The sequence below is a fragment of the Heloderma suspectum genome, chromosome 2 (genome assembly GCF_057233095.1).
Source record: "Heloderma suspectum isolate Gila_16-S chromosome 2, 16-S_ref, whole genome shotgun sequence".
NCBI classification, from domain to species: domain Eukaryota; kingdom Metazoa; phylum Chordata; class Lepidosauria; order Squamata; family Helodermatidae; genus Heloderma; species Heloderma suspectum.
This window is the reverse complement of record NC_139459.1, coordinates 274880340-274906801: the sequence shown is the minus strand read 5'-3', so window position 1 is coordinate 274906801 and position 26462 is coordinate 274880340. Positions and strand designations below refer to the sequence as shown.

Genomic DNA, 26462 nt, shown 5'->3' with positions numbered 1-26462 from the left:
AGTTGGACCGGAGCGCCCTAATCGAAGCATGTGTTCCCTACACTACGGATAGCAGTGATGAAAAACAATAACTTTCCCACATGAAAAAGAAAATCGATCTGTTCGGGGGAAACAATTCTCACACGAGAGGATCTCTCCGTTTCCTCTTCCTCCCCTTCAGGCCACCCCCACCCCCCGCCACCTCCGACCTTTCTCGGATTGGAAGAGGGACAAAGTGAGCCCATTAGGTACTTTTAAAACTAATGGCGCTCTTGGATTATTGATAATGGCAGCCGCGGGGGGAGGGGGAATAATCATTTTAATGTCCTTTTGAGAGTGAGAAGGGGCAACCCCTTGTCAGAAAGTGACTTTCTACTATGTTTTTCGAGGCCACCATGGATTGAGAAGCAATAGAGAAGGAAAGCGGATTTAATTTTTAGAAACGCATGGAAGTATCTGAATAATTATGATAGTGAACTAGTTTCCTTTTTAATTTCTTAAAAAATACGAGCCATTTCTTACTACTTACTACTATACGAGTTACTGCGAATACAGTTAACAGTACTACTGTAATTTGTGTAGTAGTAGAGTGTGTGTGTGTGTGTGGGGGGTTGTATGCCTCTGCTTTATGACCGCACCGGATTCAAAATTTAAACCTAAATTTTATTAATATTTTGGTGATCGGGGAAACTATGCAATCGTCTGCTGTAGGAATGAAATGTAGTAATACTGATGTACACCCCCATTTTCTTAAAAAAACAAAAAACAAAAAACCGACGTGGTGGGTGACAGCTGTGAGTAAAATCGTCTGTATTAATGAAAGGCTTAATATTTTGTTGGGCTTTTCCCCTTCTCTTTTAATAGCCTATCTGAAGAACCTGTCATTGGGGACCGCAAGAACACCGTTGTTGGAAGACGACTTGTGCGTGCGCCTGCGTGTGCACGTGTGTGTGTGTGGGGGGGGGGGGTTAGAGGTGAGGGGCATGCACAGTACGAATTTAAGATCATCATCCACGTTGAACAAGTAACTTTGGGAAGAACGGCCGTTGAATCGCGGTGGCTGTGAAACACGCCTCAGCTGGCTGGCGACCAGGCAGCCGCGCTAAAACAGGTAATCAGCTACCTAGATGGAGCGGCCAGTGTCCACGGAAGCGAATGCCAGATTAAACCGGCTAGGCTTTCAGATGCCACAAGCCTCCTGGTTGCTTCCTTCTGCAACGGCCTTACACGGCCGCCCCGCTGGAACTGGGTCGTTTTACACGAACGCTAAGCGCGTGTGGCGACTTCTCTTGCGCGACCTCTTCTTTTACAGACCGGGGCTTCGGGTGCGGCTGTTGAGTCGTGCCTGTTTCAAAGTGCCAAAGAGCCTGTAGGCGCAGCGAACCGACCGAGGGAGGGGAAGGCGTGGTCTGACACCCGTGTCAGACTCCGGGACGGCTTGTCCCCGTGATGAGGATGGGAAGCGAGACACGCACCCCCCCCCCCGCCCCAGGGCCGCTGTCAATCCTGCTCGAATCGAGGCGGGCGCCCTCGGCGTCCCCGTCTCCCGCGGAGCGATCAGCTCCCGCGCTGCCGGCCGCGCCGTCTCGCGCGCTCCGTCGCAACTTTCTCCGGTCCTCCCGGGCGAAGGGGGCGGGGAGATGCTAATGAGGGGGCGTGTCCCGCCGAGCCGGCCGCCGCCGCGGCTCGGCGCTCCTCGCCGGCGATCGCGAAGCGCGGAGTGGTCGAGGGAGCGGTGACGCGATGCAAATGCGGAGGGGGCGGTCTCGGGCCCGCGGGGCGCCGCCCCCTGCCCACTGGGGCTGGTGTGCTCGTGTTTAGCTGCGGGGATAGTCAAAGTGGATTCCACTGGGAAAGACTGCAAATCACTCCGGTTCGAGCGGGGGGAGATCGGAGGGGGGAGGGGGAGAGCAGCCAAGAGGATCTCCGTCCACCCGGGGTGTTGCTGCTTACCTTGCCCGGCGTACGCGCGCCGCGTGTCCTCCTCTCCCCTCTCCCCTCTCTCTCTCTCTCTCTCAACCCCTCTCTCCCCAGCAGCCAGCCAGCTTCCTGCGCTGGTGGTGAAGAAAGGCAGGAGAGGAGGCGAAGAAGCCAGAGAGAGAGGGAAAAGAAAAAAGGAAGAAGGAAGGAAGGAAAGAAAGAAAGAAAGAAAGAAAAAGAAGGAAGGGAAACAAGCACGCCCGCACAAATCTTTGGCTGTAGGAAAAGAGCAAAGAGCAAAGCCGCCAAGAAAGAGCGCACGAGAGACAGCAAACTTGCCGCTCTCTTGTCACTGGAAAATGACACTTGATGTAGCCAAGGGCGCCGCCGCCGCCGCAGCAGCAAAAGCCGCCGCCGCCGCCGCCGCTCCAGTTGATCCTATTGTTTCTTAAACTGCCTCCTTTCTCCGGCAGTCCAAAAGGGGGTGACTCCAGCACAGGAGGGACGGCGGCTTCGCCCTCTGGCTTCGGAACCGTGTGATCCTCCCAGCGAACAAACAATAATCGTATTTTCGAAAAATATATATATCAGGCCACCCCGCCGCCGCACACCCTCGAAAAGGACAAGCTCGTCGGGCAGCCAAGAGCATCAGCAGCCAACCCCGGGGGGTGATTTTTATTCAAATTTGGATTCTCGCTTTTTTCGTCGCCGTCTTCTTCTCCTCCTCCTCCTCCTCCCCTTCAATGTCTGTGTTTGATTTTCTCTGATTTGCTTTGATTCCAACAGCCGTTCCAGAGAAAGAAAGGAAGGAAGAAAGAAAGAAAGAACAAAACCAAACAAGCAAACAAAAACTCCCTGGCGATTTTATCATTATCAGCACTATTCTTTGTCGTGGTGTTTCGTGTCGTTGTGTCCCGCTTCGTTTTTCAAGAGGAAGGGGGGCTTTGGTCGTGTTGATTCATGTTTGGGATTCAGGAAAGCATCCAGAGGAGCGGGAGCAGCATGAAGGAAGAGCCGCTCGGCGCGGGGATGAACGCGGTCAGGACCTGGATGCAGGGCGCCGGCGTCCTGGACGCGAACACCGCCGCGCAGAGGTACGTAGCCGGGCTGGCCGCAGCATCCCTCGCCCCGCGCCGCGCCCGCTGCCCGTCCCTCCCCTGCGCTCCAGCCCGGAGCGCTCCAGCCGGCCTCGGGTCTGGCGGCCGGGAGGCAGCGCGCCCCGCCGGACTTTTTGTACCCGGGCCCGGGGGGAGCGGAGGCTTCGCAAAGTGCCGGGTCAGTTTAGATGGTTTCCGATGGACTGCTGGGGCCCGCGGGAGCGTCTGCCTTTCTCTCCGCTTGTGCGACGCGTCTTTCCTGCCTCTCGCTCCAACTTTCAGTTTGGGGCTCCCAAAGAGCGTGGGGGGGGGGGTTCGTTTGCCCCTGCCCCCCCACACTTTCCCATCAAAAAGTAGGACAAGGCTGTGGTTCATATGTATTTACTGCCCCCCAACATCACACATACGCAGTCACTCCAGAAGAAATAAGTACTAGTGTGAAGGTCTCTACTCGGAATCGGTACACACCGATGCCTTTTTCTCTCTCCCGCCTCCCTCAAAGCCTCACCTTTTCGCGAGGTGCAACAAGCAAATAACTTTAACGGATGTATAAACCAGGTTTGCTTCTCCACCTTATGTCGCTTATACAAAACCTCCGCAGAACCCTGTGATCTATATATTTGTTTATAAACACCCCCCCCCCACCGCCCAGATCCTCTCCCCATGCTTACGCCTCCTCCGGCATTGCATTTTGCAAAGCCACGCCAGCTCATCTTAAAAAACCTCTCAGCTCTTTCCTGTCCATGTTTACTCGGAAGTAAGTTAGTCTGATTTCAGTGGCACTTCTAAGTAAGTCTGATTAAAGTAGGGACCCGAGGCACATCTTCAAATACGTAGCCGGAACCAATCGACAACTCTCAATTTTAATGTTGACATCTTCTGCGTTATTTCACCTCATTCCTCCGTCTCCCGTCTCCCCCCCCCCCCCGCAGCCCTTTCTCAGGAAGGGAAAGTTCTGTAGGGACAACGCAAAGGTTAAAATATTTAAAGTTTAATAGGCAGCTGGTTCTGGGATGTTTACCACCACAAAGAGAGAGAGAGAGAGAGAGAGAGAGATGCCGGAGTCAGAGACGCTCTGAATGCTCAAGCGAAAAAAGGGCACATGGCGGATTTACTGACAGCTCAGGCCAGATCCGAGGCAACCGCTAAAGAGCAACACTTTGAAAGGAAACATAAGAATCTTCGCCAGCGAAAGCAGCCTACAGTGTAGCGTGGCTATTAGAACGGGGAGAGATAAGGGAGGAAGTTCAGGAGTTAAAGAAGTTTGTGACTTGTTTTTGTTTTAAATCATCCCCCATCCTAGCTTGGAAAGGATAGTTTCTCCTTTGTGGTTCCCCGGCGACCCTCCGGGGTAGGTGGAAGCGGGCAGAAGGGTACTAAGAGAGTTGAATCAATAAGTTTGCCTCCCTGTGGAACAGGCCACCTGCTTCTTTCTTCGGGCTAGTCATTTTCTTGAATAGGGATGGTAGACCTGGAGATGGGGCAGACTTGCCCTCCTAGCCCGAAATTGACATGAGTGTTGTGACCTGTGGTGTGACCCGAAAGCCTGCATGCCATTTTCAGAAAACCCCTCGGCAGAACCTGACCCTGGACTTCGAGGGCTTTCCGCCTCGCCTCCCCGCTAGTTCCGACCCCCCTCTCCTTGACTTTTAATGCCCGTCTCCGGTGAGGATGACCCGAGGGGTGGGAAGGGCGGCACGACGTAGAGACCCCCTGGAAGGGGAAGGTATTAGGGGATCGGGGATCGGCCCGTCGCGCGCTCTCTAACTCGGACTCCTTTGGCCGCAGCGGGGTGGGCCTGGCCCGGGCTCATTTCGAGAAGCAGCCGCCTTCCAACCTGAGGAAATCGAACTTCTTCCACTTCGTGCTGGCTCTGTATGACCGGCAGGGGCAGCCGGTGGAGATCGAGCGCACCGCTTTCGTGGGCTTCGTGGAGAAGGAGAAAGTAAGTGCACGTGTGAAGGATGTGTGGGTGAAAGAAGGGGCTGGCTGTGAGTGTCTCACCTGCGGGTCGTAGCCCTCCCCACCCATCCACCGGTCCTTGTCCGTCACCGCAGAGAGAGGACTTCCCATCTCCATCCCTTAGAAGCCGCGCGTTTGCCGCTTCGCCGCTTCTGCGCGCTCTTGGGCTGTGCTGCCCATCGCAAAAGCCCTGCCTGCCTCAAACACCTCGGCCCTGCCGTACGAATCCCCAACCCCCGAAGGATCGCAGAGTCATTTTTGCCAGTTCTCCCCTCAGCAACCCCCCCCCCCTTAAAGGGTTTGACAATGTCGTGCCACTGCAAACCTGCTTCCACGGCATCGGTGACCTCTGGGCGTGTTCCCTCCCTAGGCGTGTCTTAACAGGACACTTTGGGCTTCCTCTCTATTGCCTCCTGGCCACGAGCACCTTCGCTACATTCTTCCAGCTGAATGTCCACTTGAATAGGGGCCCAAAGGGAGGGGGGACACAACACCCCCCCCCCCAACACACGCACCTTCGCTATGATTCTGGAATTTAGGAGCACTCTCAGGCGTGTTGTTGTAGGAGTAGGAGTAGTTGTTATTATTATTATGATGATGCGTCTTTTCAATTCAGGAAGCCAACAGCGAAAAGACCAACAACGGGATCCATTACCGGCTACAGCTCCTGTACAGCAATGGTGAGCTCCTTCCTTGTGCTGCCTAACCCTGGTCGTTTGCAGCGGCTCTGAATCTCCAGGGCGCCCCCTGGATCCCTGCAACTGTTTACCCCTGGAGGTGAAAGAAGGGGAGGGAGGGCGCTCGCTCGCCCCCCCCCCCCCCGACTATACCCCGGGATGCTTTTAGGGGATGCTGAACTTCTCCGGCTGCCCCCATAAGAACCAGCAGGAAAGATTAGCTTTTTCTTCCCCTCTTTCCCCCAGTGGCGATTCCTTGAGCGATGCTCCTTCTTAGCCTTGTAAGTTTCTTACTTGTCAGACACAACATTCCGCTTCGATCGCCCAGCCAAGCCCAAATAAAACAGAGCGAACTTAAAACACACACACACGCCACCCCTTTCCCCTTGCACTAATCTCTGTTCCGGGGGAGGGGTGTGTGTATGTGTGTGACAGGGGAGGAAATGTAGCTGTTATCCTCACAAGTGAAGGAGGGAGCTGGGTGGGGGCAAAAGGCCCCGGAAGATGTCCAAAGGGAGAGGAGATTACGACCGTCTTTACATGCCTGCCAGCGAAATGGGAGGCTTCTCCAAAGTGCGTGGGGGTCGGGGGGAAGGAGAGACAAGAAAAAAAGCTTTTTTTTTCTGACCCTGGGTCCACTTGCGCTTGAGAACTTATTGACCCTGAACAAATATATGTCCGTCCCACCCAAGTTTATAATAACAATAACAATAATAACAATAAATAGTAATAATAAATCGGTTGTAAGGCCTTTGTCCTCTGCTTCGGGACAGCAAAGTAACTGACAAATGAAAGTTCAAGAAAATAAAATAAATAACTGTTGATTTTTGTCATTTTCTGCATTATTTAATTTAATGATGATAGTGATTAATCCGCCGCCCCCTTCTCCTGCTCTTAGGTATAAGAACAGAACAGGATTTTTATGTCCGCTTAATCGACTCCATGACAAAACAAGTAAGTTCTTCCTGACTTTATTCACTGCTGTCTTTCCTTCTTCAAATGAAATTGGCAAGCGGCGGGCGGGAGGTGCGGCTGGTTTGCGCTCGCAGCCGAAAGGCCGTGTTGGAAGGAGCTGAGACTGAGAGTGGAGGCTGGCAGCCGGGCTGGTGGCTGCGCTGGTTGCCTGTCTGGGTCAGAAGACGTGCTGGGCGAGGGCAGAGCCGGCGATCGGCGCGGTGAGCGCTCCGAGGGAGGCGGCTGAGATCGAGCCGCGTAATGCAGGCTCCTTTTGTGCGTCGAGACAGGCCGTCCATCACGGCCCCCTTCCTACTGGAAGACTCAGCCCCTCGGACAGGCTGACACCGATCAAGGAGACGGGAGTGGAAGTGTATTCCCCCCCCCCTCCACCGCCTTCCAGACCCCAATTCAGTTCGCGTACTGTCCGATCCCAGCCAAGCTTACTCAGAAGGAAAGCCCACTTTGTTCACTAGCTCTTCCTTCCAAGTAACTGCCCATCAGGATTCCACCTCAAACTGTGAAGTTTCTAAAACCAGACTAAAACTAGGACCAAAGACCCAGTTTCCTGTCGCGGGCGCAGAGAGAGGATCTTGATAACTTAAGCAAGAGTTTCCCAAGCGCGCCTCATCTTCTGCTAGTAGTGGAAGACTGGAATGGATGTACGAATGCAATGGATTCTCCTCTTTCCGCCTTCCCATCCCATCCCATCCTATCCCATCCCATCCCATCCCATCCCAAATTCCCTGCCTCTTTAAAACCTCAGAAGGGGAAAAGTCCACCTAAAATGGGAGCGGTGAGAATATGGAGATCGTCCCTCCCTCCTAGTTAGAGTGAATGATGAAGTCCACTTAAAAAAAAAAAAAGTCTTGAGCGAGACCCGCAGTTACGGCGAAAGACCTCGTTGAACTGAGGTTTGGCAGAGATAGGAAAAGCGCCTCCTGCTCTCGGTTTTAGATTGGCCAGGAGCCAGGGCGGGGTGAACGAACCGTGGTCTTAAAGGTACAGAATCACCGTTGCTATCATCAACCACTTCAATAGGCGAGGGCCAAACAAGCGTCTGAAATCGGGTTGCGGCTAGAGAGGGAAACAAAGTCATTTATGAGCGAGCGAGAGATTAATTTTGCGCCCCCCAAATCCGAAGTTTTAATTAGCTGTTTAAAAAAGAAATAAATGGTAGCTTCATACTCCCTGAAGGCGGCCACATCACAGGACTTTCCCCCACCCCTCCCAACACTTTAATTATAGATTGAAAAAGAAACAGAAAACAGACACAAGAGCACAAAACAGCAGCCAGCCAATGTAGCAAATATTTATCCTTTGCTTATTTGCAATTATTTTGTTAGCGTTTTAAGGACAGCGATTAAATCACAATAGATTTGCACTCTATAACTAGGCAGTAAAACCTACACAGGGAGGACACGTAATTGTTTTAGAAATGTTACATTCAAAGATAACTCTAGTTTTAATCTGTAATATGAAGAGCCCCTCTGTGATGCAGACTGATTTTGAGCATGGCATTTAATTTAGAAGGCTTAAGTGTGTGTACACTCTTAGAGCCATGCAATTGTGTTTGCAGGTAAAAAAAACCCCCACCTGTATGTGTGCGTGCATATTCATGGAAACACACGCGCGCACACATATACACAAATACTGATAAGCCAAAGGAGGAGATAATGTTGTCTCCCCAAACTGAAGTACCGTGTGCTGATTTTTTGTGAACAGGTTGAATTAAAAGCACCTCTATATGAAAGAAAGACTAACAGAGTATTAAAATATATATTTGAAGCTAAACATTTCAGCTTCCACTCTCATCAGTAGCTGTGCTGTTAACTGGGTATCAAGAGAGCCAGTTTGGAATCTATATGGCTTTAAAATCAGAAATTATTAGTATTCATGTTAATGTTTTGAAAGTTGGTACGTAGTCTTATTCAGATTCTGGTTTTTCTACAGAAAGAGGGTAGAAGTTTTGGTGGTGGTTTTTTGTTTTCTTTTTTGCTCTACTTTAAAGGTCAGATAAAATCATCAGCATTCACACACATATTTATAAACCAGCTTCTGCGTGTTTCAGACTCTGTCTTCTAAAACTTTCATTGCTTGACTTTGTTTTTGGTGGCTTTTTGACACCAAAGCTGAAAGGTCAAAGTGCTGAGTTTGTTTTAGAACACTGTCTTTGATGCTTCCTAAACATCTTTTCCTGCTATTGATGCCTGCCTTACAATGGGGGTGGGGGGGAGAGCAAAAGGGAGAAAATGGAGTAATTATGTTAGACAATTCCATTATTCAGATCAAGCTAGTTAAAAGATGCTCTTTTGAAATGCAGTTTATAGTCTAGGGGAGCTGAAAGAGAAACAGCACCAACCCTTAAACAGCAAATCTTGAAAAGTACTAGGTGGCAATCAGAACTGGCTGACACCAGTCTCTGAGCATGTATTTAAAGAGGCAGGAGCCCTTCTAGTGTTTTGGGAGATTGTATATTGCATGGTCGATTGTACAAAAATATCATTAAATATTATAATTGAACAGCTTTTGTATTACAGTCATTCAAGAGATAATGTTTCCCCCTTTCCTGACTATGATCCCCAGTGGAAAGCCACTATTTGAGTTTCTATAGCTTTAAAGCACTTTCCTTAACAAGGCACTTTCCTTATGATTGCATTCTTGTCAATTTCACCTGTGAGATTTCTTGTGGAAAACAAAAAGAGGTATAGGCTGAAATCCTGCGCATGCTTAGGCTGCTTAAATTCCATCCACTCCTGTAAGATTTAAACAGCCTGAGTCTAGGATTGCAGCTATCATTTATTTGTAGCATTTGTACTACGGATATACACCATAATCACTTTAGAAGGACTTTTAAAAAATAATATATTTTGCATCTAAACTTAGCAATAGGACAAAATACAGATTTTAGGAGGGAATCGGGCTGGGATAGAGGAGTAAAACTGCTGAATAACAGTTTCAAAGGACAAAATCCAGAGTGAAGGAATAAAGTTGATAAATAAAGGTATGCAAGTCTTCATCTGGATGTGGGTGTAAAAATAGTGAAGTAGTGGATAGAAGTGTTTAGTGTCATTTGCTTTCCTATTAAGTATATCCTAAGATACACCAGCATGTGTCAGATGGATTTTTTAAAAATGGAATCAATGTTTGTACTGGGATTTGATCATTTTTTCTGCAAAGGTCCTTGCTAGAATTCTGCTTGAACCAAATTTGTTTTGGAGGTCTTGAAGCTTGTGCTCTAGTTAATCAAGCCCTCAGTAAGGGAGGTCAGTGCTACACACGGCACACCAATGTGTCCAAATGCGGAGACATCTCTTATGGTTTAGCACAGACTGTGAATAGTAAAGGAGATTCTCAAGTAACTTTCAGCTTGTAATTAAATTGTACAAAGCCTGGTTTAAAATTTCTTCAGTTTTTAATGCAAGTTAAGTGTGTGTGTGTGTGTAGTCAGTTTGCTTAGATGGGTCATATTCCAGTACATAAATCTCAGAATAAATTGGATAATGGAATGATTACTTCTAAATGAAACTATGGCAGGAGAATGCATATTTTAATGGTGTGGTGTCAGCTGGAGACATGTGCGCATGTATTCAGTAACAGTGACTTTCCTAGACTGCAGTCACTGTTACACAGACATTTTTGTGAATCTTTTTAAAATGCCTGCAAAAGTTAATGCTTGGATAGGTTGCCCTTTTGCCTCTAGGAATATTCCAGTAAAGAGACACTGTCTGTGCTAAAGGGAGCGACTGGTTTTTATTTTAAGTCTATAGTGGTGATGTCATTGGCATGCTCCAAAATTTAAGTAACTGAGTTTGATTCAGTAAATTAACTTCATCTTTCTCCATAAGTGGATATGTTTCTTGTCCAAAGTGTTTGCAATCACTTCATTATTTAGGTTCAGTTGTATTCTTACGTTGTTATTATTATTATTATTATTATTATTTCTTATATCTGGATGGTGTTGTGTCTGAGACTGTCTGAATGAAAGTCATGGAAAGTTGCTGGGTGTGAGATGTTGCTATCTAAAAATAAAGCCGTGTTTTGTAAGTCATGGATATTATCCAAACGTTAGCTGTACATTTTTAACAAACTGAAGCCTAAAAATAGACAAGCCTATATTTCAGGGGGAAACCTTGAAATAGTTTACTCATAAGTAAGCCTTATAGGTTGAAATGGGTCTGTAGTACCTGAGTAAGTCCTTCCCTATATTTTGTAGTCTCTCATTTTACATCGGAAACTAGATTGGATCATACTATCGTTACTAACATGATTCAGATCAGAGCTTTGACACTGTCTTCAGTTAGAGCTGATTTAGGCTTATGGGTGTTAATTCTGTGTTTGCGTGTGCATATAAACGAATACCATATCTTACATCCCTTCCCCTTGAACATGTGAAATGGTCTTGACACTCTTAGCAGGGTGAGTGAAGTTTTAACATCTGTCAGGCATCCAGTGGGCAAATATATCACACTGTGTGACAATATCACACTTGGCTTTGGGCATATAAGAGATGTAAAGCTAGACTGTCTGTGCATCTCAGTATTGGAGTGATGCACATGCAAATATGCACACACAACTTAATACCAGCCATAGAAAACATCCAAATATTAGATAAAACTCCTTAGTGCTGGAAGTAGAGTTCCTTGCAACTCAAACCTAAAGCACCACATGGACTTAGGTCCAGCTAATTTCAGGAGACCTTTCCTCCATGTAATATGTAAGGCATTCCCAGATGCGATATCAAGTCATTGGTGATACTGTTTCAGATAACATTCCATGTCATATACACCCTGAGCTTTAGAGGAATGATGCAAACGTAGCTTTCCACTTTCAGCGTGATCCTGTTGTGCCAGTGCACACAGATATAATCAGCTCCCCCCTCAGTGCATTGCAAAGTTCTATAGCTGGAACATATGTGATTAAAATATTATGAGTCCATTCAGAAAACAACTCAGCAGAATCTGAGCTACAAAGCACAATGCATCTTTGAAACGATTGGAAGTTTGCAGTCAAGCCAGGTTTTAGCAGCTCCGGTGTCCCTTTGGTTACATGTCAGAAAGTGCAGGTGATTTTAATTTCCTAGTACGGAGAAGAATGCTGAAGTCTGAAATTTGCATGCATGATCAGGGCCTGCATGTTTGGGAAAATGTAAACTCATCACAGTGGAAAATGTGTTGTTTGGAGTCTGGGGGTGAAAACAAAGCTGAGGATTTTGGAGAGACTGCCTGGGCCAGATGGCCCTAGTGCTTTCCCAGTCTGGCATCCCAACTGCTCCCTCCTGTATAATATACAGCCATTTGTTCTGGGATATTTACGCTAGAGTTGTTTCCCTGCAAATGTTTGAGAAGCATTCAAAACGAACATATTAGGGGTGGGAGGTGGGGGAAGGATTTTATTTAATTCATGTGAATTCATGTTGATACACGGGCTGGCATGTCAGGGAGAAGAGAATGAGAACAATAATGAACACCTTTTGGTTTAGTGCTGTTAAGCAAGGATAGGCTCACTATATTTTGGGGTCCAGTCTGGGCTGTCCTTATCACTCTCTTCCTATTAAAATTCTCATTGCAAAGAATGGGAGGCTGGTCTGCAGCAGAACATCAGAATTAGGGCATTTGTGGCTAATTAAACATTGAAAGGGAAAGTTATTTGAATGTAAAACATTACAGCCTTTTCTTAACAGGTACAGCAAAATCTGCATGTTGGGCACCATAGTTCAAACCCTTATTACTGTGTCTGCTATGATTACCTTCTCCATTTGTAAATATATAAAACACTTCCATTTATCTAAGCATTCACTGATCAGTTTACTTCTAGATGCCCCTCAAGAGAGCCAGTATGGTGTAGTGGTAGAAGGTTGGACTGGGACTCGGGAGATGCAGGTTCTAGTCCCCACTTGGCCATGAAGCTTTGGTGACTTTGGGCCAGTCACTGTCTCTCAGCCTAGCCTAGGATTACTGTGAGGATAAAGTGGAGAAGAGGACTATGGAAGCCCCCTTAAATTCCTTGCAAGAGGGAAAAAGGTGGGATTTAAATGTAATAATATAATTGGTAAGGAATAGCTTGATGGACATTTCTTTATATATCTATTTTTGAAGATTCATAGTGCACCTTTTAGTCAAATCGTTCTCAGAGTAATAGTATCAGGAACCCATAACTCACTCATGCATATAATATGCAAATGTGGGCTCCAATCCAGCGAAAGGTAGTTGTTACTAAGTCCTATTGCAACCAATGCAATAAGGTAGTTGTGACTACAAATTAAGAAGGACAGCTGGAGAGCCTATCTTAGTAGAGTGTCCAAAACTGTCAATTAAAAATAAATCAGCATGGCTGACATATAGTTGACCCAGCTGACGGAAAGAGGGATGGATCAGGCAGTCTTCTAACACACCTACCTGTCTTTCTGGGTTGGACCCTAATTTAGCCTTCTGCAAATAGAAGGGCTCCTTCTGCCCGTGGAAGGCTTTTGATCCATAGACAATTTGCTGGTAGAACAGGGGAAAAGGCAATCCGGCGTCTCCTGATCCCCACCCCCACCCCTTGTGGAGGGTGTCCCAACACTCTGTAGCAGATTTTCAGAAGACGTAATGGAAGGGGATGCAGGGGAGGAGGGGTATCTTCAAAAGTCCCCTCCCCCATTTCGCTGGTGGGAATATCCCCTGAGGAGAATAAAGTCTGAATCTGAGCCCCTATCTATAAGCCTGTGATTTCACAGTGCCATCCACCAAGTTAAAACTGCAAAGGAAGTAAACAAAAAACTTCTCATCACATGGTTATTTGTTTCTTTACCCATGTGCGTTATGGTGTACATTTACGAAATTATTTTTAGTTCTACAGTAGTCTAACTTTATACCCAGGGACTTTCACTTCACTTCACTCCTTTGTAATTTTTTATGATGAAATCTCTTTGTAACTGGCATTCGTTGGATCAGAACTCTGAAGAATGCTTTGGAACCACTATCCCACCAGAAGTCTGCGTTTCACAAATGGAGAAGGAATGGGCGGGGGGGAATTAGATGCAAAAGTAATTTTTGTTTAATGTGTACAAAATAAGTTTTCGGAAAAGGAGCAATATTTTAGCGCCTTCCTGTAGAGGAACCTGAGTTTCTGGCAGCTGCAAAGGGCTGAGACCTGGCTTCCTTTTTGAAACCAATATGGTATATATTTTCAACCATGGCTTGTGAGCACAGACAGTCACTTGAAGCCAACAGTTATGCCATATGTTTATTACACTGTCCCATAGTGCTCAGTAAATTTGAAGGAAGACATAAACTTGTAAGAGAGGATGACTGAGAGCCACGGTATTGAGTGGAATTCTGTATATCTTGGTATCTGTCAACTCCCAGATTGAACCAGACTTTTTCTTCATCTTCCAGAGCCTTCGTCACAGCTTTAGGTTCACAGGCCTAAGTCTAGTGTATACATTTTGGCCTTGGTAATGGGACAAAGGAAGATTAGCAGGCAGCTGCTCACCCGAGGTCGTTAGGAAGATACATATCCGCCTTATTCTAGAACTAGTGATAGTGAATGGAAGCGGGCTCTACATAAACTGGATTAGCCCTGAGTTTGATACAGAGATGCCTTCAAGAAAATTTATACAGCTGTCAGGGTTGGTCACATTGTGCCCGCCCCATCCCCTGCCATGCTGCAGCCCTATAGCTCCTGAGGGAGGGGGCTGTACACCCCATTCCCCCAAGGGTGGCTGCTCCACAGCAGGGAGGAGGGGCAGGCATAGAACTCTGTCCCTTGGCCTACTAATCCCCCATGACTTCAAACTGAATGGACTGCAAAGCTATGAGCTGGTTGGGGAAGTCTGCTCCTCGTGGCTGAAGGTGCTACTGCAGGCTTCAACCACACATTTAGATAAATTTTAATGTGTTCGCAATAACATGCTATCAGAATCAGATTGCCTTTTAATTTGGTACATTTATCTGCAAAAAAAGCAACTTGCTTCAGGGCTCAAAATACATGGGTGGGTGACAGGTAGGGTTCCCACTTTTAGGGAGCAATCCTATGGCTGCTAGATAGTGGCTAGATGGCCATAGGATATCTGGTTTTCTGGAAACCGACCTTGGAGCCTGTGCTCCGAGGTCAGTTCCTGGAGAATGGACCTTCCCCCACTTCCGCGCTGCCTTGGAGGCAGTGCGGAACAGCCCCATCCTCCGTGCTTGCAAGAGGAGTGCGGAGCGGCCGAAAAGGGGCATTCCAGGGGGCGTTCCAGGGTAGGGAGGGCGGAAATGCTTGTAGGACACATCCAATGGGTCATACAGCAGCCTCCTCCCCCACTTAGCCCTCCCGCAGCTAGTCAGCTGCAATTGTCTGTCTAGCTGAAAATGCAGGGCAGGAGAAGCGCAGAAGGAACAGTTCTCTCTGTGCTTCTCCTGCCCTGCTTTGGATAGGCAGTCACCTCAGAGTTTAGAGGCGGCCACCTATCTGAATAGGATTGCGCCCTTAAACCACTCCATGTAGCTGTCTCTTTAATAGTTTGTTCTGCAGGTTATAATGTTTACCTCCACGCTATGAAAAGCTTTGCCTGCTGACTTCTGTGTCTAACCTTTCTTAAGAGGACAGTAGGCAGTATAAGACCAGGCTGAGCCCACCGTCCCTGGCTTCTTCTAGCCAGTTGGCAACCCTACAAGAGAGATGCAGAATTCTTAGCAGCCTTTCTATATATGGTTCATGGCATGGGGTTCAAGAAGTAAGGAGGTAAGGAGACTTTGTGTCTCTCCACTGTTTCCAGCAATGTGTGACTCTCCATCTCAATATGTACCACTGTCTTGATAATAGCTGGGTGCTAAGACGTTGAAGCCCCTAGAGCATCACAAGTCTAAGGATGTTATGCACGTCAGCAAAGGGAGTGCTGATGTTAAACACAATGGACAGGTGATTAGATACCACGCTGTTGACTCTGTTCATTATTGTTATTTAGCTGGGCCTTTGAAAAAAAAAAAGTAGGTACCTGGAGGTTAAGTAAGCATAGCAGATGCAAGAGAGGGGGAGGAAGACAGGAAGTGAAGAACGAGAGGGAATTAAATCTGCTTGCTCTCGTTTGTAGCTGCTAGTGAAGCTGATATTGCCGCAATTAAACTCACATTGACTCCAGCGCTAGCAAGATTGGTGTATGAGTATGCACAGTGGTGGGGCTTCAACATCTTCAGTTCTGACTTAAGGAGAAATTCCTTTGAGCCCCTACTGTGCTGTATTAAATGCAAAATCAATTATTCAGTGCAAAACACCATTGCCCCAGCTTTGCTGGCTTTTTTGGCAGTGCCCGGGTAACCTGACAAATCAGATGCAATTAAGCCTTTGGTAATCTTCCATTCCTGCAGTCAAAAGTCCACTCTTGATCACATACCTCACAACATCAGTTGCTTACAACAGCTTTTGATTCTAGGAGGATTTTTCATGTTTAAACCTGTGGAATTCGCAGTAGACCAAACCCTCTGTAATGAAAGAAGCTGCCCATGATAATTTGCAAACAAAACCCTGACTGCAATGAGCCCTAAAGAATCCAAGAGCTATTATTTGTTTTAAATACATAGGTTGCAATCCACTATAATCAATGGGAATGTTTCCATTGATGGGAAGCAGGACTGGCCGTACTGTGAGGCACGGTAAGGCAGTTGCCTCAGGCAGCAGAATTGGGGTGTCATAAGAGGGCAGCAACCTGTTAGTTATTTACTTTGTTATTATTATTGTATTTCCGAAGATGGGGAGAGGTGCTTATGGGATTTTCTGCCCCATGTACCAAAATCAGTCGCCTGGCTTTGGATACTATGTACCTTGGCTTGGGGGCCGGTGGGCATGTGCTGCTGTGTTTAAGGCCAAACAAAATGTCTTGGGATGGCCTTGATGGGACATGCACTGAACCAATAGTAAGTTACTTTAGCAAATATCATGATTTCCCAGGGTCCCTTTCTCTCTCTCTCTCTCTCTCTCTCTCTCTCTCTCTCTCTCATGATCGGCAGTGACGACCATAAGGCTTTTCATTTTTCCTGGTAGTTTGCTGGAGAAGAACTTCAGAGACTATCCTATCTTATAAAGACAAACCACTTGTTTAGTACCCCAATGTCATGTAGAATTTAGTCCATATCTGGAGCTCCATGTGCTCTCCAGTGCGAACCCAGATTCCCTTACATGCAGAGGCTTTCTCACTCACTCCAGTAGTGCAAATGCCGCTGTGCTATGCTCATGCCTTTTTTCCCTTTTGCACACACATCTCTGGCTGTATATCAAAGGCCCCTCCTCTGCATGGAATCACTGGATTGCTATGAATGTGTTGACTGTCAGGCTTTGATTCTGAGTGCATAGACTAGTCAGTAAGAGCTTGATTCAAATGTTCAGTAAGGCGCATGGTAGGGTCTGTATGGAATTGTATCACAGCGCCTCAGGGAGACTGTATGTTTTAAAGCACTCCAAATTAAAATCACCTCGCACATAAAAAATGCAGGCATTAGGTTGCACAAACAGAGGAATTCTGACATAGCATTGCTTTCAAATAAGTCACCACTAGGAATGTACGGATTGTGTAAAGTCTCTTCTGTCTGTGTTTCGCCTTTTGTCAGGTGCCTTTCTTTCTGCAGTCTGCCCATCGATGGAATCGGATTTTTTTTAGTTCCCAAATGTGCGCAAATGTGCATTTGTGCAAATTTACAAATGCACAAATTGCCCCCAAATATGCAAAAACCCTACAAACTGTGCATTTTCATGCTTTAGCCTATGGGGAAATCTGCATTTTTGGCCATTTTACTGGGGGGAAGCATATTTTTCAACATTTGTGTTAGGGATGCCATGATCGTATATATCATTTTAAAAGCAAAGTATTGATGCTTTTAAAGTTTGCACAAAATCAGGAAAGTTAGACTAATGGTCTGCAAGTTGGCGGAATCTGCCTGACAGGTTCACTGCAGAATCTGCCAGTCGGATTCATGAAAATACAAACTCATTTGGTTCCGTTGCGGATTTTTCCAACATCCCTAGTTACCTCCTTCCCCCATGTGTATCTGAAGTAAGTATACCATAGCTATTGCTAAAAGTTTAAGTTAGCTCTATGGTTAACAGAAACCAGTGAGATGTATATGTAAGTAAATGTATTTAGGATTGGGATGTTAAAGAGCATAGGAAGACCCATTTAACTGAAGATGCTGAGGCATAAACTTAGGACCTTCTTCATGCAAAGGATGAGCTACTATTCAGCTACAGGACTCCCCCCCCCCCGACTTTAGCTTTTTTTTTAGCAATACAGAGCCCAGGTCGCCTAAGTGTGGCAGAAGACAGGATTAGAACCTATGACCCGGGTGGTTCTCTGCAGGCTAAAGAACCACACTTTACACAACAGCCAAATGAGTGAACTAAAAATACACAATGCAATGTTAAGTCGTAGAGGCTGAAATCCCTCCAAAATTCAAGTTAACATCTTGGTTGATGAGAAAGGGATAAGATCTGGGATCAGAGATGAAAGAACAACACACCCAGCACTCTGCCATGAAGTTAAGCACTGAGAAACTCAGTCTATACAAGCTCTGTTAGAGCTTTTTCAAGAAGTGCAGTTGGCGTGAAATGTTGTGGAAAGCTACAGCAAAATCAGTGATATTATTTATGGCACTACTAAATCATATTAAAATATAGTATACTGTACTGGAGTGTGATAATACTATGTTTAAGCAATTACTTTTGCTGGCTAAGATTCATGACTGCTGCACCCCCCCCCCCCCACACACACACACTGCCTTCAGTGGGCTACATTTTCAAAGGCAAAAGTTACAGCAGTGCCAAATCACCTCATTTTATACGTTATGTGATACTTCTGCTTGTTGTGCTGTGGTGTTTAATTTTAGCTCCCCATCGCACACATATATTAGAAAGTTCTACTGATTGTTCGTGTTAGGGATGCCAGATCGCATATATCATTTTAAAAGCATAGTATTGATGTAAGATGCCTTTCAATAAGGATGTGATGAATGATGCTGTTGACTGTGACGCAGCATCAGATATGTTGTAGATATACCTTGTCATGGTGAAGCAACTAGGAGTACAACACCAAGTCAGAAGCAAGCCTCTGCTGTTTGCGTAGATGGGGGGGGGGGGAGCTCCAAATGTTGTTGGACTACAGTTCCCATCAGCCCTAGCCAGCATAGCCAGTGGTAAGGGATGATCAGAGTCGCAGTACAACAGCATCTGGAGAGCCACATGTTCTCCATCCCATCATGACCCTACTCACACACAGGCATGAATACTGCCTAAATCGGTAATAGGAGCTGCTGCTTCATATATCCTAAGGTTCTTATAAAAAGTATTAGACAAATTTGTGTAGAATGGTTATTAGTTATGATTGCTTAAATAAAGCCTCCACATCCAGAGGCACTATACCTGGTATATGAACTGGGGATGGGAATCATTTGGCTGGCCGCTGCAGGAGATAAAAGTAACCCAGGTAAAACTTTGGTCTGATCTAGCAAGGCAATTCTTCTGTGCTTCCATTATATAGAACCAGGAAATGAAGACCCGGAAGTGATTCCGTAGGTCATGGCCCATTACTGCACACTTTTAAAAATGAAGAAAAGAAACGAAGACATGCGAGTCACTCGCGCCTCTTCTTTCCCTACCTCCATGTAGCACATGGACTGCTGTTGAATTTGGAAGTATTTTTATGACTGTGTGGCTTACAATCTGTAGGGTGCTCACGTACAAAAGACAAGAGGGTTTCTGTACTTTTAACGGTTGTGCAGAGGAGGGAATTGGAGGAGGTGCAGATTTTCTTAGCCTCACAGGACAAGCTGCTCCTGAAGAAACTCCCTCTTCTGTGCAAAGAAAGACACAGGAGCCCCTGCCCTCCTTTGCATCTGCTCCCCCTAGTAAAAGGAGCTTACTAATGGCCTGCCTTTAACAAGATGGCAGGAAAGGTTAAGTATTGCAAATGCAGAGCTCAGTCCTGCAAAAACATATGCCCCTGCACAGCGGTATTCCCTGCGTGAGGCTGTTTGCCATTTTTATTGGACCTCAAGAAATTGTTTGTTGCAGATTTCAGCAGTAAGCCTTCCCCCCCCCCTTCCCCCTATTAGGGTTGCCAACTATTGAACTGGCCCCTGTAGCTGTTCCTTTAACCAGTAGTTTGATCCACAGCAATTAGCAGGTGAACAGAGCTCCATGCAAAGAAAAGCCTGCTGATTTCTGCATATCAAACTTTTTTTAAAGGGACAGGCCCAATCCCTCCATTCCCCCCACCCCCCACCCCAGCTCATTGGAACTCCTTGTTGTTTTCCATTTGTAGTGCAGAGTCCCATTTCTCCTCAGGTAGCGCTGATTCCAAGCACTTCAAGGGCATATTTTGTACATGGGGAAAATGAAATATTTCCTCCGGATAGTGCACGGCTTTCCATTGTGGTTACTATGCAGAATGTTGCTGTGTAAATGGTAGAACGGCATTGAGACAGGGGAAGCTGCAACTGGCTAAATTGTCCCTTTTTGTCATTTTTACAGCCCGGTCCTATGTAGACTTATTTACTCAGCTGTAAGTTCCACTGGCTTCAAGTCAGCATGTATAGGATTTCAACCTTAAAGATATAGGAGCACTGGAACTAATGGATGTGGGCAATGTTGAGTACCACCATTTCTGAATTTAGAAATGAAGAGTCACCTTTGCATTATGTGGCAGCAGATCTGGATTTTGCCACCAAGAATAGCTTTGTCAGGGAACTACGCCAAAAAAGGTCTGCCTGTGCAAAGCTCATGTATGTTGTGCGTTGGTCACAGTCAGACATAATTAGGGTGGCCACTTACACATCACCCAAAAAGAGAAAGCACATCACCATAAAAGAAGACAAAAGAGAACAATTTGCATAACATTCGCATATGCAAAATTCTATGTATAGGTGCAAATTTAGAAATGACAACTAGAATTTAAACAGAAATACAATCTATTTCGCAGCAGTGAAGAAGACTGACTAGGTGACCTGTGTGCCTCCTCAGTTCACTGTCTCGGTGCGACTGCTGTTGATGGGTAACTTCAAGGGTTCAGCTGTGCTTCCTTATGGTTCTTTGACTTTAAACCAGACTTGGACCGTACACCTCTTCAAATAGAGGACTGCTCTTTGCCAACTCTCAAAAGTAGAGGACTGACCCTTGTAAAGTAGGACACTTGGCCACACCACACAGCGCCTTTAGGAATTCAATTAGATGTTGCGAAGCAAACAAAGCCGTCTTGAATTTGCCCCTAACACTAATGTGGGGACATTTGCAGGGGAGACTTGGCAGGCGGTCAGAGGCTGCTTAATCCTACTTCTGCCTGCAATTCTCCCCCACAACTAGACATATGCTCAGTTTGGGAAGGGATTGTGGGCAGAGAGAATTGGCAGACGGGCAGGGCCAGCCCAAACCATTTTGCTGCCCGAGGCAGAGCGGGAAACGGTCCCTGGCTGCTGCCCCTGGCCCCAGTGGTGGCCACTACTTAGCCAGGTGCTGAGGCACTGAAGAGAGGCAGCCACAGCTTCTGTCCAGCCAAACCTTTCATGGTCAACACCCAACTGGTCTGGCTGGCAGTTGAAGGACATGACCTAGCAACGGCCACCCCAAGTCTAGCAATGCGTTACCAAAGTCTCACAAAACATTGCCAAGGCTGTAGCAACATCTTGCGAAACTTGGCCAGGTAGGGTGGCCATGTGTCCTGATTTACAGAGGACAGCCCATGGTTTGACGGTGTCCTCTATTCAATGGGTGGCCCAGACCAAGTCTGGTTTAACGTTGAAGAACCACACAGAAAGAGAGCGGGGAGGGGCCTTGAAGCTGCCCATCAGCAGGGAGCACCTGGGCAGCAAACTGGGCAGGAGCACAGCAGGTCAATCTTCCTCACTGTGGTGAGATGTATTCTTCTTTTATTGTTCACCGCTCCAGAATCTGTCTAGATGTGGAGCGGTATATAAATGCCAAAAATAAATAAATAAATAAATGTGCTGTATTTCTATTCAAATTACAGCTATTATCTCTACATTTGCATTTATGCATATAAATTAGCATATGCACATGTAATGCAAATTGGTATCCTCCTTTGTCCTCTTTTTTGGCAGTGCATAAGTGGCTACCCTGCTGGTTCTGGTGCCCTAACCATGGAAGTGCAGCAGCTGCACTTCAAACAAAAGAAAGTGACCCGCCATTAGCTGGTGCCCAGCTGGTGCTCCACAGCCTGGCAAGGTGCTGGCGTGGCCATGGAGCACTCAGCCAGGCAGCTGCCAGTGGCGGGGGCTAGAGTGGCAGTGGCTGTCCTTAATTCACTGCCTGGAACACTAGCCAGGCAATGGTTGCTGGCAGCAGCGTCTTGGGTGCCCAGCAGCACAGGCAGTGCAGCAGGAGGGGCGTCCTTGTTCTGCTGCCACTCCTAATCTGCTGCCCGAGCCACGCTGCTCAACCTGCTTCACGGTTGGGCCCACCCTCAAATTCTCCCGCTAACTCCCCATCATCATCAACTGGCCCAAACGTGCTCAGCTGAGCGTGTAGTTCCATCATTAGGTGTATGCCTAAAACCATAATGCATCAAGTAGACATAAATATTGACAAGGAATATCAACTATTGGGGTGTCTGTGCTGCCTTATCCTCTTGTTTTCCAGAACTTGTTTATTTGCATTTACAGGAACTTACTCTCCTTTAATTTGTTAGCACAGTTAACTAGGCTGGAGTTTTACAGAGCATGTTGTGAATCAGGTTCTGTACTCATGTGGTAGCTAGTTAAGTGCACAGCCATGCTTTTTGAATTAAAAATATATTAACTTTTTCATTTTATGAATAGGCCCCATAGTGTTCTGACTGAGCCTTCCTGTTTTGTTTTGGGGTTTTTTAAGCTATTAAGTTTATATTTTATTCTGAATTGGAAAAACATTGTGGTTGTCTTGACTACTAAAAAAGGCTATCCTACGCAGTGCTCAGAAGATGTGCATAATGCATTGGTTAAAACAGAAGGGAGAAAGAGAGACGAGCAAAGCAGTTGTCTCGGCTTCTGGGGCTCTCCGACAACAAATCTCAAGGCAATTTTTGCAGGGATGCCGTCGGTGTTAAGCAAAGCTAACTGGCTTGCCACAGAGTCACACATTCATGTATTATGGCAGTGATCGTTTTCTCTAGGCGCATTCACTTTGCAGTTAAAAAAATAAATAAAATAAAATCCCCCCCTGTCTTTTCTTTCTAGGCGATAGTGTATGAAGGCCAAGACAAGAACCCAGAAATGTGCAGAGTTCTGCTCACCCATGAAATAATGTGCAGGTAAGAAAGATCCTGTCACCATTTAATTAGCTATGAGAAAATGAATTTCTGTCTCAAAAACTAGGTTGAACCTGAAGCTATTTGGGGACTGAAAACATAGCTTTCTTTGCCTTCAACAAGCCCAAAACAACCATTCTGTGTGTGCAATTAGCAGCAAAGTCACGGTCGTCATGCCCGTTTTCAGTTATCCATTAGAGCTCAGTCCTGAACAATATACAATACGAGATGTTTCCATTTAGACATTGGACCCTTAATAGGCACGGGAAATGTCTTTACACCGAGAAAAGAGTAGCATCTAAATTGCAGACTTTCAAGGAGGAGTAATTATCCAGCACAGTCTCCAGCAGTAAAATCACAATGTTAGGCCACTGCTATCACAGTGGACTTGCATTCAGCTGGGCCGAAATGTCAACGAAATTGTCATCTTTATAGTTCGCATTTATTCTCCGCAGTGAGATGCCATGTGGACTGCTTGTGAAAGGAGAAGGGGGCCAGGGAGAGGACTATGATCTGTGGCCAAGGTGATGATATCTGTAATGGAGATATAAGGCCTGGATGCTGCAGAGACTCCCATGATTACATTTACTATGGCTTCTTCATTTCGATGGCACTGTTCGTGGTAGCAAATTTACCCCGTTTTGTAGTCTTGGTTACAGGGCTCTGTATATAATTTGACCTTGTCTGGAAATCTTTCCATATGCCTCTTTATTCGGGCGTTTCTTTTCTGAGCACTTGATACGTCTAGATTAGCCTGTCCTAACCTGGTGCCTTCTAGATGTGTTAGACTTTACCTCTCATCATCTGTGCTGGGCAGGGATGACGGGAGGTGTAGTCCAACACATCTGGAGGGCATCAGGTTGGGGAGAAAGATGCCCTACATCGTATGGCAGACTCTCTGCATAGTTCTCAAACACCTGCCAATGTAGATGACATTAGTATTTTTTATATATTTCGGGAATCTCCAAATAATGAAACTCTGATGTGGAGGAAAGTTCTCCAGGTGACTGATGTGAGTTCTAGTGTGGTTTGCTGTTATCAGTTCTGAAGCAATGAGTACCTTCTTTGAGAGTCTGGCTTGTCAAAGGGAGACACTGGTCTCCTTTAGAACTATCATCTTTTTTTTTTCCTGACATAGACTGTGTTTTTGCCTGAGCAAAGGGAAGAAATCCAGCTGGTAAATGCAGGCTAGATAATGCTACTGTTAAGTGGATTTGTAGCTGGTTCATGAACTGTATCCCAAGAATCACGGAGAATTAGGTTATCAATGGCTACTAGTCATGATGGCTATGTATTACCTCCAGTATCGGAGGCATTATGCCTCTGTATACCGGTTCCCATGGAGTACTTGTGGGCTTCCCAACAGTAGCTGGTTGGCCACTGAACAGAATGCTGGACTACATGCTATTATTATTACTATTATTATTAACATTTCTATACTGCCCAATAGCCAAAGCTCTCTGGGCGGTTTACAAAGAAAGGCCTTTGGTCTGATCCAGCAGGGCTCTTCTTCTGTTCATATATTCTTGCTCATCAGTGACTCCTTGTCAGCCTGCAGAGAAGTGAAGTACTGCAGGGCTAATGTTATTTAATATCCATATAACGACTTGGACAAGGGAATAGAGGGGATGCTCATCAAATTTGCAGATGACTCCAAACTAGGTGGGGTAGGCAGAATGTAGATCAGGCTCTACTGGTATCATAGAATAGTAGGGCTGGAAGGGGCCTACAAGGCCATCGAGTCCAACCCCCTGCTCAATGCAGGAATCCAAGTCAGAGCATCCCTGACAGATGGCTGTCCAGCCTCGTCTTGAAGGCCTCCAGTGTGGGAGAGCCCACCACCTCCCCAGGTAATTGGTTCATTGGTAGATCTCTGGGTGCAGAAGATCTCCAAAGGTTTCTGAATTTAATAAGACCAAGTGGGGGAAACCCACTGCCATGGCTGGCCTTGTGCTAATTCTTGTCTCTCAGCCTCAGTGTTCCTCATCTGTAAAATGAGAGTACGTATTGGTTGCTTTTGAACAGGTTCAGCTCTGCTGGCCAGTTTTAGAGCGATGCGCTAAATCTCTGATCTATGGAATCTCTGATCTATCACACGTATATTTGTATATATCCCAGTGTATGGTTCATGGGGTGCAATCGATAATTCACTCTGCCCCTTGAATCACCATTTTGTATCTGGGACTGGTTGGTAGATGTCAGCATTCTAGTAAAAAACAAAATAGATCCCGTAAACCTGAAGTTTGCCCTTAGAAGACAGAAATGAGGTTCAGGATAATCTTACTGGGATAAGAACTGGGCTAAAACTAACAAAATGAAGGGAGTGTGCCAAGCAGCATGGTACCTGCTACACAACTGTTAAAATTCAGAGCCGGGGCTGGGGGAAGTTGACAGACCTTTTCAAAATACATATAATGAGTGCAATTTGGAGAAAGTTAGAGATACCTATGTCGCACTGAAATTAAAGGAATTTAAATTTGTTTACAATTCAGTAGCACTGATTTCACTTAGACTTTGAGATTCTTAACAGCATCTGCATCAGAGAGCAGCTAACGTTGCTTTTTTCCAAATAGTGACAAAATTTCCTGTGACTACAGTGTGAGCAGATCAATGTTAGAAGTTTAACACCCACAAAATTTCCGTTCATTTACAGTACTGACCCAAATTATTTGATTCTCTTTAAATATACAAAATTCTGTATGTTTACTTTAAATATGCTGAGCACTTAAAGAGAATACACACACACACACACACACACACACATATATATATATATATATATATGCATGACCATTATTATAGTTATTATAATTATATTAATGTATATAGTGCCATCTACATACGAAACACTTACGAAGAACAGGTATGACAGGTTCCCTATCCCATGGGGCTTACAATTTAAAATAGGCACAGGGAAACAACAGCGGGAAGGGGGAATGGAGCAATGGGTAGGCAGGGAAAGAATATGTGATTATTTCATATTCTTTGCCAATAAATTACATTGCCGCCAATCTATCTTGACATGAAAACAATATTCCAACCCCAAATGGTTCAATTTATTTGGTATACTGACAGTTGTTAATGTTCAATAGATCTTTCAGTTTCTCTCTGCTTTACAAACCATATAGGCAAAAATGGGGAACAGATCTCAGTGTCTCCTTGAAATAAATAGCTAATACGCTATTAAAATATTTCTGGGTGTTCGTAAATGTTGACAGAAGTATAAAGGATGCTGTGTGTATATTAGGCTGCCTGATCTTTCTACACAAATCTATAATCAATTGTACTGATACTGCTCTTCTAAACCATAAGGAAGGCTCTGTGTGTGCGTGTGTGCATAACATTCTTGATTTCCCTGCCACTTGCTTTCCTGCCCGTTGTAAGTGCAAGTTAGGATGTGCTGAATCTGCACCAGGGGTTCAAATGCAGCCTCAATTATAAGCATAAAATTAGAGTCTGTTCCCCATTAATCAGCCCAGCTAATTGCTATGCACTACCATTAGCCATATGGTGTGAAAGACAGCTTGCTCTCTCTAAGATGAAATTTCTTCATTCCAGACATGAAATAGCGAAGGCCTGTGCTTCAAAATAGCTTGTTTTAGATATTTAATTCCCAAACAACTT

The 26462-nt window shown here is 45.8% G+C and overlaps 1 protein-coding gene across 4 annotated transcripts in view; it reads left to right on the top strand.

Moving 5' to 3' along the window:
- The first annotated feature begins 1858 nt into the window (after window positions 1-1858).
- Window positions 1859-26462, top strand: part of EBF1 (EBF transcription factor 1) — a 519113-nt gene continuing 494509 nt past the window's right edge. For all 4 annotated transcript variants that reach the window (XM_084839270.1, XM_084839269.1, XM_084839268.1 and 1 more), the window contains exons 1-5: window positions 1859-2993; window positions 4785-4941; window positions 5575-5638; window positions 6534-6589; window positions 22768-22841. In XM_084839270.1, the coding sequence (XP_084695396.1) occupies window positions 2860-2993; window positions 4785-4941; window positions 5575-5638; window positions 6534-6589; window positions 22768-22841 (485 nt within the window). In that variant the 5' untranslated portion in view covers window positions 1859-2859. The remainder of the gene's footprint in view (window positions 2994-4784; window positions 4942-5574; window positions 5639-6533; window positions 6590-22767; window positions 22842-26462) is intronic.